Source organism: Moschus berezovskii, chromosome 8, assembly GCF_049115385.1.
Source record: "Moschus berezovskii isolate FMDL1 chromosome 8, NW_MosBer_1.0, whole genome shotgun sequence".
Classification (NCBI taxonomy): Eukaryota; Metazoa; Chordata; class Mammalia; order Artiodactyla; family Moschidae; genus Moschus; species Moschus berezovskii.
The window spans coordinates 20,451,093-20,466,492 of record NC_142467.1 but is presented as its reverse complement, the minus strand read 5'-3'; the positions used below and the strand labels follow the sequence as shown (position 1 = coordinate 20,466,492).

At 35.9% G+C, this 15,400-nt stretch overlaps 1 protein-coding gene across 1 annotated transcript in view; it reads left to right on the top strand.

Moving 5' to 3' along the window:
- The window catches only part of ADGRV1 (adhesion G protein-coupled receptor V1), a 549,332-nt gene that overhangs the window by 166,421 nt on the left and 367,511 nt on the right, over window positions 1-15,400 (top strand). Inside the window, exons 54-60 of the mRNA XM_088838471.1 lie at window positions 1,074-1,329; window positions 2,924-3,126; window positions 4,552-4,728; window positions 5,086-5,265; window positions 7,186-7,365; window positions 10,545-10,709; window positions 14,238-14,355. Coding sequence (XP_088694597.1) covers window positions 1,074-1,329; window positions 2,924-3,126; window positions 4,552-4,728; window positions 5,086-5,265; window positions 7,186-7,365; window positions 10,545-10,709; window positions 14,238-14,355 — 1,279 coding nt within the window. The remainder of the gene's footprint in view (window positions 1-1,073; window positions 1,330-2,923; window positions 3,127-4,551; window positions 4,729-5,085; window positions 5,266-7,185; window positions 7,366-10,544; window positions 10,710-14,237; window positions 14,356-15,400) is intronic.

The window sequence follows — 15,400 nt, the reverse complement described above, 5'->3', positions numbered from 1 at the left end:
TGAGCTTTTCTTTTTCAAATGAGCTTTTCTGTTCGCCAGTAAAACTTGATTTCCAAAAAATGGATTTGACCGAAGGGCAGTAGTTTTCTTACTCCTGATTTTATTAATAAAGCTCTTGAGTTTCTATCCTGAAGTGCCTTCTCTAGGTGGAGAGATGAGTGCCGGCAAAATAGGCTTGTAATGCTAGATTAAATAGTCGTAAATAGTTTGTATCCCTATTAATAAGTAAGTAAGTACGAGCGGAACGGAACGGAACAGAAGTAAGTGTTAGTTGCTCAGTCTTGTCTGACTCTTTGGGACCCTATGGACTATAGCCTTCCAGGCTCCTCTGTCCATAGAACTTCACAGGCAAGAATACTGGAGTGGGTTGCTGTTTCCTTCTCCAGGGGAACTTATCGACTCGGGGACTGAACCTGAGTCTCCTGCCTTACAGGTGAATTCTTTACTCTCTGAGCCACCAGGGAAGTCCTGTGTCCCTATAACTAGAGAATAAAGTCTGAGGTGGGGAACAAAGGGAAATGACATTCAAGAAACAGACAGAAGCCCTATCAGAAAGGACTTCAGGTGCCTTTTAATGAATTCAGTTTTGAATCTTCAGATAATGGAGACACAGGAGACAGCTGCTCTGATTTGTATCTGTCTTTCTACTTCTGTTTTGACTGAATCTTTGTTAAATAATACATCTATTCAGAGTTTAAGCAAGGGAAGTAGCATTCCTAGCAAAAATTTTGTAGAGGAAAATATTTAATGTTTATAGATTTTATATATGGTACCTAGGACTTAAATTTTCAGAGACAGAGAGTATGTAATCAGTGTTTCATTAAGAATGTAGGTTCTAGGACAGGATAGTTTGAGTACATGATTTATTAGCTTAAGTTTTAGAAGGGTTTACTTTTTCTTTTTCCTAAAAATCTTCTCTTTCTCATGTGAAAGTCATTTGATTGATTTGTAGGATCATATGTTGTTGCTTATTTAAGATATGGTCAGTGTTGAAAGATAATCTAACCTTTGATAGTCTTACTGCACAGTGATAACTAAAATATAAATAAAATCCTCTTTCTTTAAAATTTTAGATTTCATTTTCTGAAGGCCAGGCACTGTCTACAATTACTCTGACTGTTCTTGCTGATGATCTACCAGAATTGTCAGAGATTGTCATTGTAACACTCATCCATATTATCACAGAAGGGGTTGAGGACCCATCAAAAGGTGCTACTATTGATCAGAAAAGAAACAAGTCTGTGATAACCACTCTGCCCAATGACTCACCCTATGGCTTGGTTGGCTGGCATGCTGAGTCTCTCTTCATTAGAGTAGCAGAGCCTAAAGGTAAATCTTGTTAGATATTTTCAGGTTCTCATAAGTTTCATTGAATAGTTTAATTCTAACATTTACTGGGGATATAAATTTCTTTTTGTGTGATATTTTTCAGTTTGACAGGTCATAATCCGTTTTACTTTTTGTCTTTATTAAATTGTCTGATCATGTCATCAGTCAATGATATGGCTGTATGAAATACTTTTACTTTTGAGATATTACTGTCATAATAGAAATATTAATGAATTAGTAAATCATTGTAGTAGAAGTATTTGGTTTTTATTTTACTTTCTCTTTTTCATTTTTAACCTATCTGTTCTCTTTCCTTGCTCAGTTTCTCCTGTATCGATTTTCAGTAGTTATAGAAAACAATCAACGGCACAGGGAAATTCATATGGTCCTTGAGATGTTAATTATTAAACCGAAAGCAATAATTAGAATAATATTTTTCTGTGAAGTGTGAGTGATCAGTTTCTATTTCCCTGTTCCCTTTGAGTTTCGTGTTGACATCTTTGCCTATTTGTGTAAACTGTAGACTAAATAGATTTTGATAGATAAAGGTCATTTGACTTATTTAAATAAAAGGTTAAATATAATATGTATGTATTGGGTTGGTCAGAATGTTTGTTTGGGTTTTTTCATAAGACAGTACAGAAGAACCTGAACAAACCTTTTGGCCATCCCTATATTAAGACTATGCTATCTGAAGGTTCTAAATTTTCAAATAGAAACAGACATCTTTCAAGGACCTTTCATTTAAAGAGCTGATGGAGAAAAATGACATGTTCTTATTCATGTTTTATTTTAAGGCTACTACTTCTGTTCCCATATATACAGATATATAAAGACCTACATGAATAAGAAGCCACTAAGTACTGGAGTGGCTTCTTATTCATGTAGGTCTTTATATATCTGTATATATGGGAACAGAAGTAGTAGCCTTAAAATAAAACAATCTGTTCATTTATCCATTCAGCAACCATAGCACCTAGTAAGTACCAGAAATCATGCTATGTATTTTGGAAGCAAAGGCATAGTATTCGATCATTAGAAACTCAGAGACCGGTAGGGAAGATGGACATGCTTTTTTTTTTTTTTTTCCATTTTTAGCAAATTAAATTTTAAAAATCTAAGAAGTGAAATAGGTGCTGTGAGATACTTTGAGCTCTGTGATAGCCACCTTTAAGAACAAACTTGCTCTTTTAATAATGAGTCATTAAATGACTATGTGTTTAGTTTTTCATTTTTGAAGAGTCTTCTTAGCATTTGTCATTAGCCCCTCTGCTCATCCTCCAGGTATGCACTTTCTTAGCATTTTCAGCAGTTTCTGTTAATGGGCATGCCATGGGCAGCACAGGAAAGTGAGACAGACCCGGAGTGAGGGTTTAAAACTGGGAATTAATGCTGGCAGTGTATGGTGAGTTTAGCACAATTCTGGTGACTGGTTGGGAAAAGCACGAAATATTCCTTGGGAGTGTACATTGTCTTTATCTGTCTTTCTTTACCTGTCTAGAAGACATAGTCAGAACACTCCACCCTAAGTGCTTAGAATAGCATCAACAGCTATTAGAAAAGTTGACTTACTTGAGGCGCGTCTGTCTCGTAGAGAACGTCACCGCTCTTCAGTTACAAATCGTTCGAGATAAAGGATTACTTGGAGACATAGCCATTCAGTTGGTAGCTAAACCCAATTTTTTACTGCACATCGATAATCAAGCCACTGAGAATGAAGATTATGTGCTCCAAGAAACAATGATAATAATGAAAGAAAACATAAAAGAAACTTACGTCAAAGTTGCCATCTTGCCGGTGAGTCTAGGCTTCAATGAGTATGATATAATAATAAAGGAAAATGAAGATAAAAGATTAAAATGTGATGATCTTAAAGGTAAATCTTTAAAAAATACACTTTTAAAATATTAAGATGTAAGTACTCTAATGCTGCCACTCACCCTAATATTTAATGTGTGTGCTCAGTCACTCAGTCATGTCTGGGTCTTTGCAACACTATAGTCCACCAGGCTCATCTGTCTGTGGAATTTTCCAGGCAAGAATACTGGAGTCAGTTGTTATTTCCTTCCCCAGGGGATCTTCCCGACCTAGGGACTGAAGCTATGTCTCCAGCATCTTCTGTTTTGCAGGTGGATTCTTTACGACTGAGCCACCAGGGAAGCCCCTAATATTTAGTAATAAATGAATATTTTATAATTGAAAAATAAAAATAACATGTGTATTCATTTTTTATATTTATTTTTGAACTGGAATATTGTTGGAATGAACTTTGAAGCATTGAATTTGGATTGATTATATGTCTGGTTGGATCCTTTATTCTATTGGTTTGTTAGTTGTTTTCAACTAATGACTGATTGAATAAAATGCCCAAGTTCATCTTGTTATTTTGATTATTGGTTTGATATGATTACTTGAATTAAGATTAGTCTTCCGATGAATCAGATCATTCTCTTTCTCTCCTTTGTCTAAGGAGAATGTGTATACACTTTGTATATACATCTGTAATGATGCAAAGGAAACTGAAATTGGTTAATAGTGTTATCAGTAACATATAATTAAATATTATCTATATATTGTGCACTATATAATATTAACTGTAATCATATTATTGATTGAATATAATATTGTATAATAATATAATGTTATTAATAGTGGTATTCATGATATTAGATAATAGTGGCTTCTGGAGAGGACATTCTGGAAAGATATGAGGAATGGAAAAGAGATTTCCTTTCATTTTCACTACGTATTCTTTCTATTTTTCAAAATTTTTTATTACCTATTGAAAAATAACAATTTTTTAAAAGTTAATTAAAATGTGATTATAATTAGATTTTTTAAAGTGTAGAACTTTTATTTTTAAGATGTTATGTAGCATTTACCAGCTTCTCCTAAAGTGAGGGAATGTCATATATATAGAACATATTCAATAGGATGTGGTCAGAATTGAAGGATAGATTTTTTTTAAATTTATTTTACTTACTCATGAATATGTGGCTTCCATTGGGTAACATCACCCATATACTTGAATATGCCCTGAGATTGTCAATGGGAATGTATTAAAATATAAAAAAGGAATTTTTTGTGTGTGTGTTGTGGAGCAGCCCATTCCTATGGGTGTCATTTTTTACTGAAAAATATTGCGTTTCCAATGCAAATTGAATGTATTTTAAAAAATAAAACCCCGTCTCTCTCTCTTCTCCCTTGGTTCTTGGCACCTAGGATGATGTTCCCGAGCTGGAGGAAGGGTTTATTGTCAGCATCACTGAGGTGCGCCTGGTGAACTCTGACTTCTCTGCAGGACAGCCCATTGTGCGAAGGCCGGGGCTGGAAATGGTTGAGATAAGGATTGAAGAAAATGACGATCCCAGAGGAATTTTTAAGTTCCACATTACCCGAGTGAGATGAACTTTCACATATTTGTAGTAATACCAAAGCTTGTACCTGCTGATTGGGCCAGTGTCCTGTATTTTCTGAAAAATAATTGACTTTTATTGTAGATATTAATAAATATCTCTTAAAGTTTTTCTTATAGACTAATTCTTAAGCTCTCTTTGAGCTAGACCAAGGGATTAAGCAAGTTTATTTACAGTACATTTAAATGTAAGAATTCTGAAGACTGAATATGCCTACTTTTATCCAGCTATTAATTTGAAAAGTATAAGAACTAGTAGTAGAAATAATAAATTTAGATAGTGATGAATTGTAAGAGTTACTTTTGTCTTGTATTTTAACTTACATATTCTTTACTTAAAGGATGTTGGAGTTATTGCTGCCTATGAGGTGCCTCCACCCCTGAACGTTCTTCAAGTTCCTGTAGTTCGGCTGGCCGGAAGCTTTGGGACAGTAAATGTTTATTGGAAAGCAACAGTGGACAGTGCTGGCCCGGAAGACTTTAAGCCGTCTCATGGGATTCTTGAATTTGAAGATAGACAAGTATGCTAGTCACAAACATATTAGCATCTTTTGGTTGTACTTCAGGCATTTTATAGGCATCTACCAAATGAACGTGCAGTGGTGATGGCTAAATGTATAATATTCTAAATTCCCAGGTCAGGCTAACAGAGATATTGTTAGTTAATGTATAGTTTATTAATGAGCATGGAGAGAGGATATAAATAAGCAAGAATCTTGCCCTTTCTGAGCTTCCCCACCTCGGATTCTATTTTAAATAAAGATATAAAAGGATAATAATTGGCTTAGAGGTACCTAAGAATGTATAAAATATTGCCTGATGAACTTCACTATTCCTATTTATTTTAGGTTCTTTATTCTGTTTATTTCTTAATGTTTATAAATATAAATATTTATTTAGGATTTGTACCAAAACTGTGTACATTTATTACTAAAGATATTTATTATGTACATTTATTATTATCCAAAAACTTTTTTTTTAACAGTTAAAAAAGACTAAAATGATAGAAAAGGAGCGCAGTAGTTAAAACTGGAAAAAACTGAAAACCAGTATTCTAGATTTGGGTCAACTGCTAGAAATTACAAAATATTCCTTAAGATTTGTAAGCTTGTGAACTGGGCGTTTTGCAATATGTAAGCATAAGATGTTTTCATAAATTTTTAAATCAGTAAGTGGGAAAAGCAGGTGAACAATCATGAAAATGTTAGTAACTTCAAGTTACAGTATCGATTTGCGTGCAGTCTGATTTTGCCTGCACAGATATGCGTAGTGTACATCAACTTATTCGTTGCCCTTGGGGGATAGTAAGTACTGCTAAAAGATAAGCATGCAGATCTAGAGTTTCCTACACATAAAGGTCTGTTGTTCATATTTGAAATCATGAGATTTTAGCAAATTTTGGACTATAAAACATTTTCTACCAAGAGGAAGGGAAATGTAGATTTTACATTAAAAGTAGAAACAAATTGACTTTCGTTGAGGTGGCCTTCTAACTTTATATTATCAATAGCTTATTCTTTTCAAAAAGTTAAAGTCCCATTACTTAGCATCCTTCGGATCATCATTATTCTTAAATTTAACATCCTGTAGGGCAACTATTCTGTATTCCACAGTATTAATGAGGTGCAGGTATTTTGATAAGCTTATATTTTAGCATTTGATTTTGTTCAGGTTTCTGTTTCCCTGAGTATGACATCCAGGTTTTTCATTTCTCTGTTATTAGATTAAAGGTGGTTTTAGGTAGGAGAACCATTTCTTGATAAATGTCTATGTCATTTTCCTCTGGGATACAAAAAAGGATTTTAAATACGGACATACAGCTGGAATATTTTTGTGACCAATAGTTATATTACAAGCTGGATCAAATTATAAGTTATAAAAACTTTTAACATAGAGCCAGACAGATGAATAAACCCCGGATCAGAAACTTCTAATAATACTGAACTTGGATTTTCTTCCTTCTTGTCTTTTCCCCTATATTACAAGAACAATAATTTGAAACCGAAGGGATTTACTTTAGTTGCAGAAGATAGTAATAATTTATGAGGTACAGTTTTATATCAGGTCATATTAATACTAAATATACTAAAACTTATGTCTGTGCAATGGCTATTAGAACCTGAATGACATTTAAAATATTTTTGTTCAAGAATAAGACTTCATTGTTTTTTTGAATCTGTAACTATATTTTATTACGTATATAATTTCCTTTATTTTGGAAATGGTGAACTGAAACCTTTTGACTTGAAATACTATAAATATATGACTTTAACATTATGAACACAGCAGGTGAAAATGCCTGCTTTTTTCTTTGGTACTATGTTTCTAGATTCCAACTAAAAATGTTTGCCATCAAAAATGAGTGTCACATTCTCCCCTTCCTGCCTCTCCGCCTCCTTCTTTCTCTCCCTCTTTCCTTTCTTCCTTCTTTTCTTTTATAGGTTACGGCAGTGATAGAAATCACCATAATTGATGATGATGAATTTGAGCTCATGGAGATGTTCAATATTTCCTTAATCAAGGCGGCTGGAGGTGGCAGACTTGGCGATGATGTTGTGGTAACTGTTGTTATTCCACAAAATGACTCTCCGTTTGGAGTATTTGGATTTGAAGAAAAGACTGTAAGTGAAATATATCAGGGAGTGGGGGGTGCTTTCCTCTAGGCTCATTTTTCATTTCATTTGTAGTAGAAAGGTAATTTTCTTTTTTTCTAGATTTCATTGTTCTTTACTTAAAGCTTCTTTTCTCAAGGCTCTTTTGAGTTGACTGTTGAATTAGGGGCCAGTCCTCTAACCTCGGTAGTTTCATAGTAATGAGAGCTCGTAGTATCAGGCAGTTAAAAAGGAGAACACATTTCCATTATTGGGTGTTATAGACCACGAGGTACTTTTGTTTAGACATTCTGTTCTCTACCTGCTCTGCCATCCTCGTTACAAGGAAAGATTCCATTATGTTCTGACCCCAGGATGGTTTGGCTGGGGAGAGATTTATATTCTTCACCTCTTGGGTCTTTTGTCTTGATTTATATTGATCAAAACATACAATCACCCCTGACTCATGTGTTTCCTTGTATTTCTTCTCCTTCCCCTCTTACTTCCCCTTGACTGCCTGCTTTCAAGACCTACAAGAGTGAAGCCCAATTATCATTGGTTCAGCCCCTGAGAGAGAAAAGCTTTGGCTAGTACTAAATTATCTCTGCACTTTAAATATAAAATAAAGTGTACCATAATTATTGACATGATGTTTACATCATAATTACTATGACTTTATCTTTCAAAAGAAGTTTCAAGATGAAACAACCATATGAATCTTTACCATATGAATCTTTAGATAATTTTGATGTACAACAACTTTTCTGGCTCCTGTGTCACCATTCCCTGTATTTTGTCACTTATAGGTAATCAGTAATTCACCTTAGATCATTTTAAATAATAGCAAATAGTTCTAATGCTTATTATTTTTACTGTTCTTTGGATGCAAGGCTAGAACTGCGGCTTGCCCCACAATTTAGATAGACACTAATAACTGCCTAATTATTTGATCATTGAAATTTCAACATCATAAGAAAATGGAAACTATAAAAGAACAGAGTACTTCTGCTGCTGTAGTCTCATGAGACTCTTCCTTGAGAAAGGAATTAGTGGAAGTAAGTGTTTTGTAAAGGGTGGAAGATTCACACAAGAGTATCCGTGAGTGTTTTGCAGGCACATTTCCTAAGAAGTCTGGGAAATATAAAAGGTATAAAGAAAAAAATAGCCATAATATTACTGCTCTAAGGTAGATATCATTAGTATTTGGTTATATTTCCATCCAGGCCTTCTTTGCATATGTGCAGAGTAATAGTATATATGAATATGCAATTTATTTTTATAAATTTTATGAAATGTGCTAAAAACATATTCTCTATTAGCTTCTGAGGTTAGATTATAAATGTTCAGGGTTTAAGTAATCCAACCTCCAGCTGATGAAACCTTATAATAATGTTTTTACTTTTCACTTAGTCACACTTTTGGACTTAGCTGTTGGGGAGTGTATTTACGAGTTTCTCTCACTTTTTGAGAAAATGAAGAGTTCCGCTATTATTCATAAATAATTTCTATTTATTCATTTTATTTTAGCTGCAGTTGTAAAGTTTACTGCAAAAACCTTAGTGTACCCTTGATCTGGAAACTACTGTCTTACTGTAATAGCCTCATATTTCCAACTTGTTTTATCATTTAAAAGTAAGATTTAAGGTACCCAAACTCTTGTTGTGAGGAGTGAGTGGTCTTATGTAAAGCATATATAATTGGGCTTTACCCTCAGTAGGTGTCAATTGCTATTTTACTTGTTGATAATAATAGCAGTAGCTTGTTGCTCACCCTTTGTGGCTCCTTTCCTTATATCTTTTTTTTCAGCCAGAAGCTCTTGATAACATGGAATTTATATTTTAACGTGTATCTATAAGATACAGTATTTTGTGCACATAGTGAATATTCTGGTATCGTTATTTTGTGATCCTGATTAGATTCAGAACTGAAAAACCCTGAGACAAGATTATTGGTATTAATCTGTCAAAATTAATAAGCTGCTACCGGGACAATGTGCTAAGTATGCCAAAGCCCTGGGTAGAGTAGAGACTTATAGAAATACACTTGTGAAGCTGAAACTAGAATGTTACTATTTATAGAAACAAAAAAGACTTATATATGCAGTTTGCTAATTATGGATTTTTTTTCTTTCTCACTTGACTCTCTCTTATTTGATATTTTTGGTCTCTGAGGAGTGGTATGAACAACAGTCAGTGTGGAATCAAATTATCATAACTAAATCCCAGATTCCTTTTCTCCAAATATATGTATATCTTTGGCCCTCACATTTCTTAGTTTTTGTAAGGCTTAAATAAGGTAAGGTGAAAATGTTAGTTGCTCAGTCATGTCTGACTCTTTGAGACCCCATGGACTGTAGCCCACCAGGCTCCTCTGTCCATGGAATCCTCCAAGGAAGAATACTGAAGTGGGTAGTCATTCCCTCTCCAGGGGATCTTCCCAATCCAGGGATCGAACCTGGGTCTCCTGCAATGCAAGCAGATTCCTTACTGTCTGAACCACCAGGGAAGCCCACAGTATGTGTAAGAAGTGACACATAATAGAAACTCAATAAATATCAATCGGCTTCAAATCTCTACTCTTGGCACCAATGCAAAATGTCATTTAAAAAAACCCAAATAGGTGTCTTTCTTGAAAATGGAAGGTATTGTGCCATATTATTGTATTTACATAGCAAATGCATGGAATAGGCTCAGTTTGGACTTTGCTTCACAGAGTCAATATATGTAATTCATATTAGGTCTGTATTATGTGGGGAGTCTTACTGCCATAAAAAGAATCCCCAAATCTCAGTTCCTGAATAGTTTATTTCTTCTTTAGGCCAGAGTCCTACGTTGCTTTTCCGAGTTGGGGTGTTACAAATGCCTCTTCTCCACCCGGCATCTCAGGCACTAGACTCTTCATCTGTGACTCTGCCCCCTCTAGTCACCCAGCAAATGGAGACAGACGGAATAGGGAGATTGTGTGGGAGACTGATGGCCAGACTATGATTAGCAGGCTCTGCCTATATTTTTTGGGCCAGATATTCAGTAACAGTCTCCACCTAATTGCAAAAGAAGTTAGGAAATGCCAAGTAGCTGAGTGTCTAGGACAAAAAGAGAATGGGATTTGGTGAAGCTTTTTTTTTTTTTGTTCTTCCACGTGATTGTATTATAACATGCCGTGTATAGAACTATAGATGTGGAAATTGCGGTTGATTTTCTCTTTTTCAGGTAATGGTAGATGAATCCCTTTTGTCTGATGACCCTGATTCATACGTGACATTGACAGTTGTCCGGTCCCCAGGAGGTAAAGGAGCTGTCCGACTTCAGTGGACCATAGACGAGATGGCTAAGGATGACCTCAGTCCTTTAAGTGGGACGCTTCATTTTGATGAGGTATAATCATTGTTGGATGCCTGCAGTTTTTCTCTAATTCGTCTTTGATGTTCTTTTCCATAGTACCGCTTATAAATTCATTTGATATTCATAGTATTCACTATGTCTGGAATTTTTTAAATCATATGCACTGTGGGAAAATCACACACACACACCTCCCTAAATGTCTGAAATCAGATTCAGTTTTGACACTGCGTCCATCCAACCATTAAAACTACTCTGCTGTCCACATTGCCTCCCCTGATTGAGGGCAAAACCAGTCAAGCAAGCCAGACATCCAGCTATCATCCCCATCGCTGTCTGTTCTGTAACTCTTGCATATATTTGACAACCGAGATTGGTCAGTTTTCCCTTTTAAATACACTTTCTGTTCCTCCTTCTCTGTAATGGTTGTAACCGTCCATGCCTCCGTCATCTCTCCTTGGATAATCTTTTAACTGATGGTCCCACTCCAAATCTCTTTTCTGTCCATTATCTGTGCCTCTGATGTATTTTTTTCATTCAGTCGGTCAGTCGTGTCTGACTCTGTGTGACCCCATGGACAGCAGCACGCCAGGTTTCCCTGTCCTTCACCATCTCCTGGAGTTTGCTTAAACTCATGTCTCTTGAGTCGGTGATGCCATCCAACCATCTTGTCCTTTCTAACCCCTTTCTCCTCCTGCCTTTCTGTAAGGAAGATCTTGTTTTGCCATCTCTTGCTTAAAATGATCCATGATGTCTTCTTGCCCATAGAACTTTCGGCTCTATGACATGGAACACAGAGCCTCTCAGAGGGAACCCTGGCTGTACCTTTCTCCCAGTTAATCTGAGCACAGGGTTTCAGTGAATGCATTCTAACTAGAGCCAACTAGTAGTTATCAGCCAGACTCTGAGGTCTTTTGTCCTGGAAGGAGGGATGGCAAAGTGAAAGAGAATTGACAGGCTGATTCTTAAGCCTTTATGGAGATATAAAAGACCAAGAATAGCAAGAAACTCACAGAGAAGGATGGAGGGTGGCCTTCCCCAACTAAATTTAAGATAGTATGTATCAAAGGTAAATATGATAGCATGATTGGCTTTGGGGTAGACAAGTAGACTCAAGAAACTGGGGAGTCTGGATTTATCAGTCTTTCATGGTTTTTACTTTCACATTCGCGTAAATCATTCCTAAATTCATAAAAATGAAAACAAAAGGGAATTAGTTAAAACCCAGAAAAACTGTAGAACTGGTGGACAAGTTTTTTAAAAAGCCACAAAAAATAATCTCACAGGGTAAGACCAAGTAAGAAAGAACTGTTAAAAGAGAAAGCATAAAATTTTAAGAGATTACTTTGTATAGATCTAGACAAATAAATGTAAACTCCTATATGAAATTGATTCTAATAGATATATAGTAAATGTAGAAAGTCTAAGCAGATGAATTTCTGTAAACAAAATAAAAAGAGAGTAGAAGGTCCCCAAGGTGGTTTTAAACTGACCATACATTTAAAGATAAGATAATTCCAATGAAACATAGTCTATTTTTTTTTGTTTGTTTTTTAGTCTAGTGGCCTTTTATGAGAGCTTTCAACACCAAGCAACACAGAAGAAATACATTTTTTTTCTTTCAATTTTCTAATTGGTGATTGGGCTTCCCTGGTGGCTCAACTAGTAAAGAATCCATCTGCAATGTGGGAGACCTGGTTTTGATCCCTGGGTTGGGAAGCGAGAAGGGAATGGCTACCCACTCCTGTATTCTGGCCTGGAGAATTCCATGGACTGTATAGTCCATGGAGTCAGTGATGCCCTCTGGTAATCCATTTGCCACTTGGGACATTCTGCCACCTTTTTGAGGTATTGATTTCTCTAATGGAATTAGTGATCCCATGTCAGATGTCACAGATGTTTCATCCACTCACGTCTTAGATTCTGATATGTGATGGCTCAGGAGACATCTCAGTTACATGCCCTAGCCCTCTGTAAAATCCTCACTTGGCATGAGAAGAATTTAGAGATTACTTTGAAATTTCTTTGAAGATTTCACATAGTAATAATGAGCAGTCAGTTTTCAGTTACCGGATTCTAATCACTAGATCTGCTTCCCAGATGATTAGAAAGGTTTTCTGATGTTAGCAGGATATTCATGCCAAAGGGGCATATAGTCTGATCTTTCCCCCAGGGGATAAGGCTGTCCTTGTTCAGAGTACTGAACACCAGGAGGGATAAGCTTGTGGGTGACCCTGGATTTGACTCCCTCCATCTTGTTCTTTGCTCCGCCACCTGGTGCGTTTCATTTACTTCTGCATAACAGCTGTGTTGCTCTTGGATATTCAGCTCTGACATGCCTGTGTCTCCACTCTAACAAATGGCTGTGTAGCTAGGCACACAGTTCAGCTAGTTGACAGTGTGTGCAGAGTAGAGGGGAGAGAGTGGTTTACTGTATTCCAGGAAGTTTGGATTTAGATTCTAGTTTAGATTTTCCATGAGTGCACTCCTGTCTGGGGCAGGAAGTATGCATTTTCCTAGCAGCTCTTATATAAGATTTTTAGAAAAAAGGAACTCTGAAGAAAGAGCAGCTAGAGTGAAGAGATTAAAATAATACTTTTAATACATAAAAGTCTCAAAGAAAAGATGATTGCAGAACTAAGATTCTTGTTGTTTAGTTTCTAAGTCATGTCCGGATCTTTTGCCACCCCTTAGACGGTAGCCCGCCAGGCTCCTCTGTCCGTGGGATTTTCCACTCAAGAATACCGGAGTGGATTGCCATTCCCTTCTCCAGGGGATCCTTACAACCCAGGGATCGAATCTGCATCTCCTGCACTGGCAGGCGACTTCTTACCCCTGAGCCACCAGGGAAGCCTGCAAAACTGAGATAAGAAGAAATAAACTGCAGAATTGAAACTGGAGAATTATTCAATGATGCAGGGGAAAAATTGGACTTTTTTCAGTCAGCATCGGAGGAGACCTTAAAGATAAAAATGATTTCTGTCATGGTTACATCGCAAAGTATGATGCTTGTTTTCTTCTGTGTATTTGCTTTTCCTTATTCTTTCTCTTCCAGTCTGTACTGAAAACTTACCATATGTTCTAAGAAATTACTGAGCTAAATGTAAGACCAGAGAGGGAAGGAATAATATGAGCTCTCTTGAAATGAACACCTGCGGAAGGAATAGGAAGGAAGCAGGAGTGGGCAGAAAGCAAGTAGCCAAAAGGGGTAGTAGGTAGATAATCCTTATAAGTATTAAACCTCTCACTGTGATTTATTTACATCATGCTGTGACCATTTAACTCAAGTGATTCAACTTTCAGTGGCTGAACGTTTTCAGTAAATTTGAAAGTTGTGTTAAAAATTTCTCCCTTCTTCCTGTTAAGAATCTTAATGGGATTTTTGCTCAGAGCTAATTTTTATGTAATAATTATCTCTGGAAGAAACCCGTAATTCTAAAGGGTTTAAAGAAAGGACACCTTTAAAAAATGCTTATGAACTTAAATGTCATTCTGCTGCTGAGAACATTCAGAATTTCAGTTTGGCCCTTCTGAAAACGTGTGTTCTCCTCTCACTTGGTGTAGACTGAGTCCCAAAAGACCATCGTGCTGCACACCCTTCAGGACGCCACGCTGCAGGAGGACAGGCATTTCACCATTCAGCTGCTCTCAGTTGATGAGGTGGAAATATCTCCAATAAAAGGTAAGAGATAGCGACATTTTTGGAAATTAAAGAGTAGTTTTTCAGAAAAATGTGACCAAATAATCAGTAGTTACAATGATGGTTAGTGTTTGTTTTTATAATTCATAAAATGTCTGTTAAAACATGAAGATGTTATTTCCTACTTATATGACAGCTAAGGACTTTTTAAAGCTAAAGTTATAATACACAGTATTGGTAGGGTCACATGCCAGGGTTTTCATACTACTTAGCTGTGTGATTTTTTTCTTTTTAATAAGGATGTTTACTTTAGTAGTGTTCATAAAGTAAAATATGTAAGCTTCCTAAATGACCCAGCAGCAGAGGACTGGTTAAATTTAACAGAATACTCTGCAGGTATTCAAAAAATGTGGCAGAAAAAGCCTTACTTGCATCAAAATTAAGAACATTTAATTACATGGATAATTTTTACGTTCATAAAACTGTCTTTCTAACATGTTCAGTATAATCCCACTTTTTCATGTGCATGTCATAAACATTAGAAATTATTTACTTGAAATGTTGATAGTGGTTTTTGAGTAGCTGTATTTTCTACACATACTTAAAATGACCACTGTTACTTTTGTAATAAAATGTTGTTTTAAAACATAGCCTGTTATTATGTCTCTTTCAGCCTATCTATACCTGTTTGCATCATAAAATAACTACTTAGATATTTCAACATTTTAGAAACAGGCATCATAATTCTCATTTGCCTATGGTCCATGTGGAAATTTGTTTCTTACATCTGAAGAAAGGGGATTAATGGTGCTAAAATGGTTTCTTTATGTAATGCCCATAAAAAATGGCACAGCAACGTTGATATGAAAGCTTAGTTCCTGTTGCATGTCCTTTTTTGAAATTAAGAACTTCATCCTGTGCAAGGATTTGTGGCCAAAGAAGCAGAATTCTGTGGCCAAGGAAATTCTTAGAATTGGAGAGAGTATCATATAATGTCACCCCGGATGTCACCTAGGGTAGTTAATCTTTTTGCATTTTTATCTAGAGTACTTTCCTTCAGGCATTTGAGTCAATCATATCTTTGCAT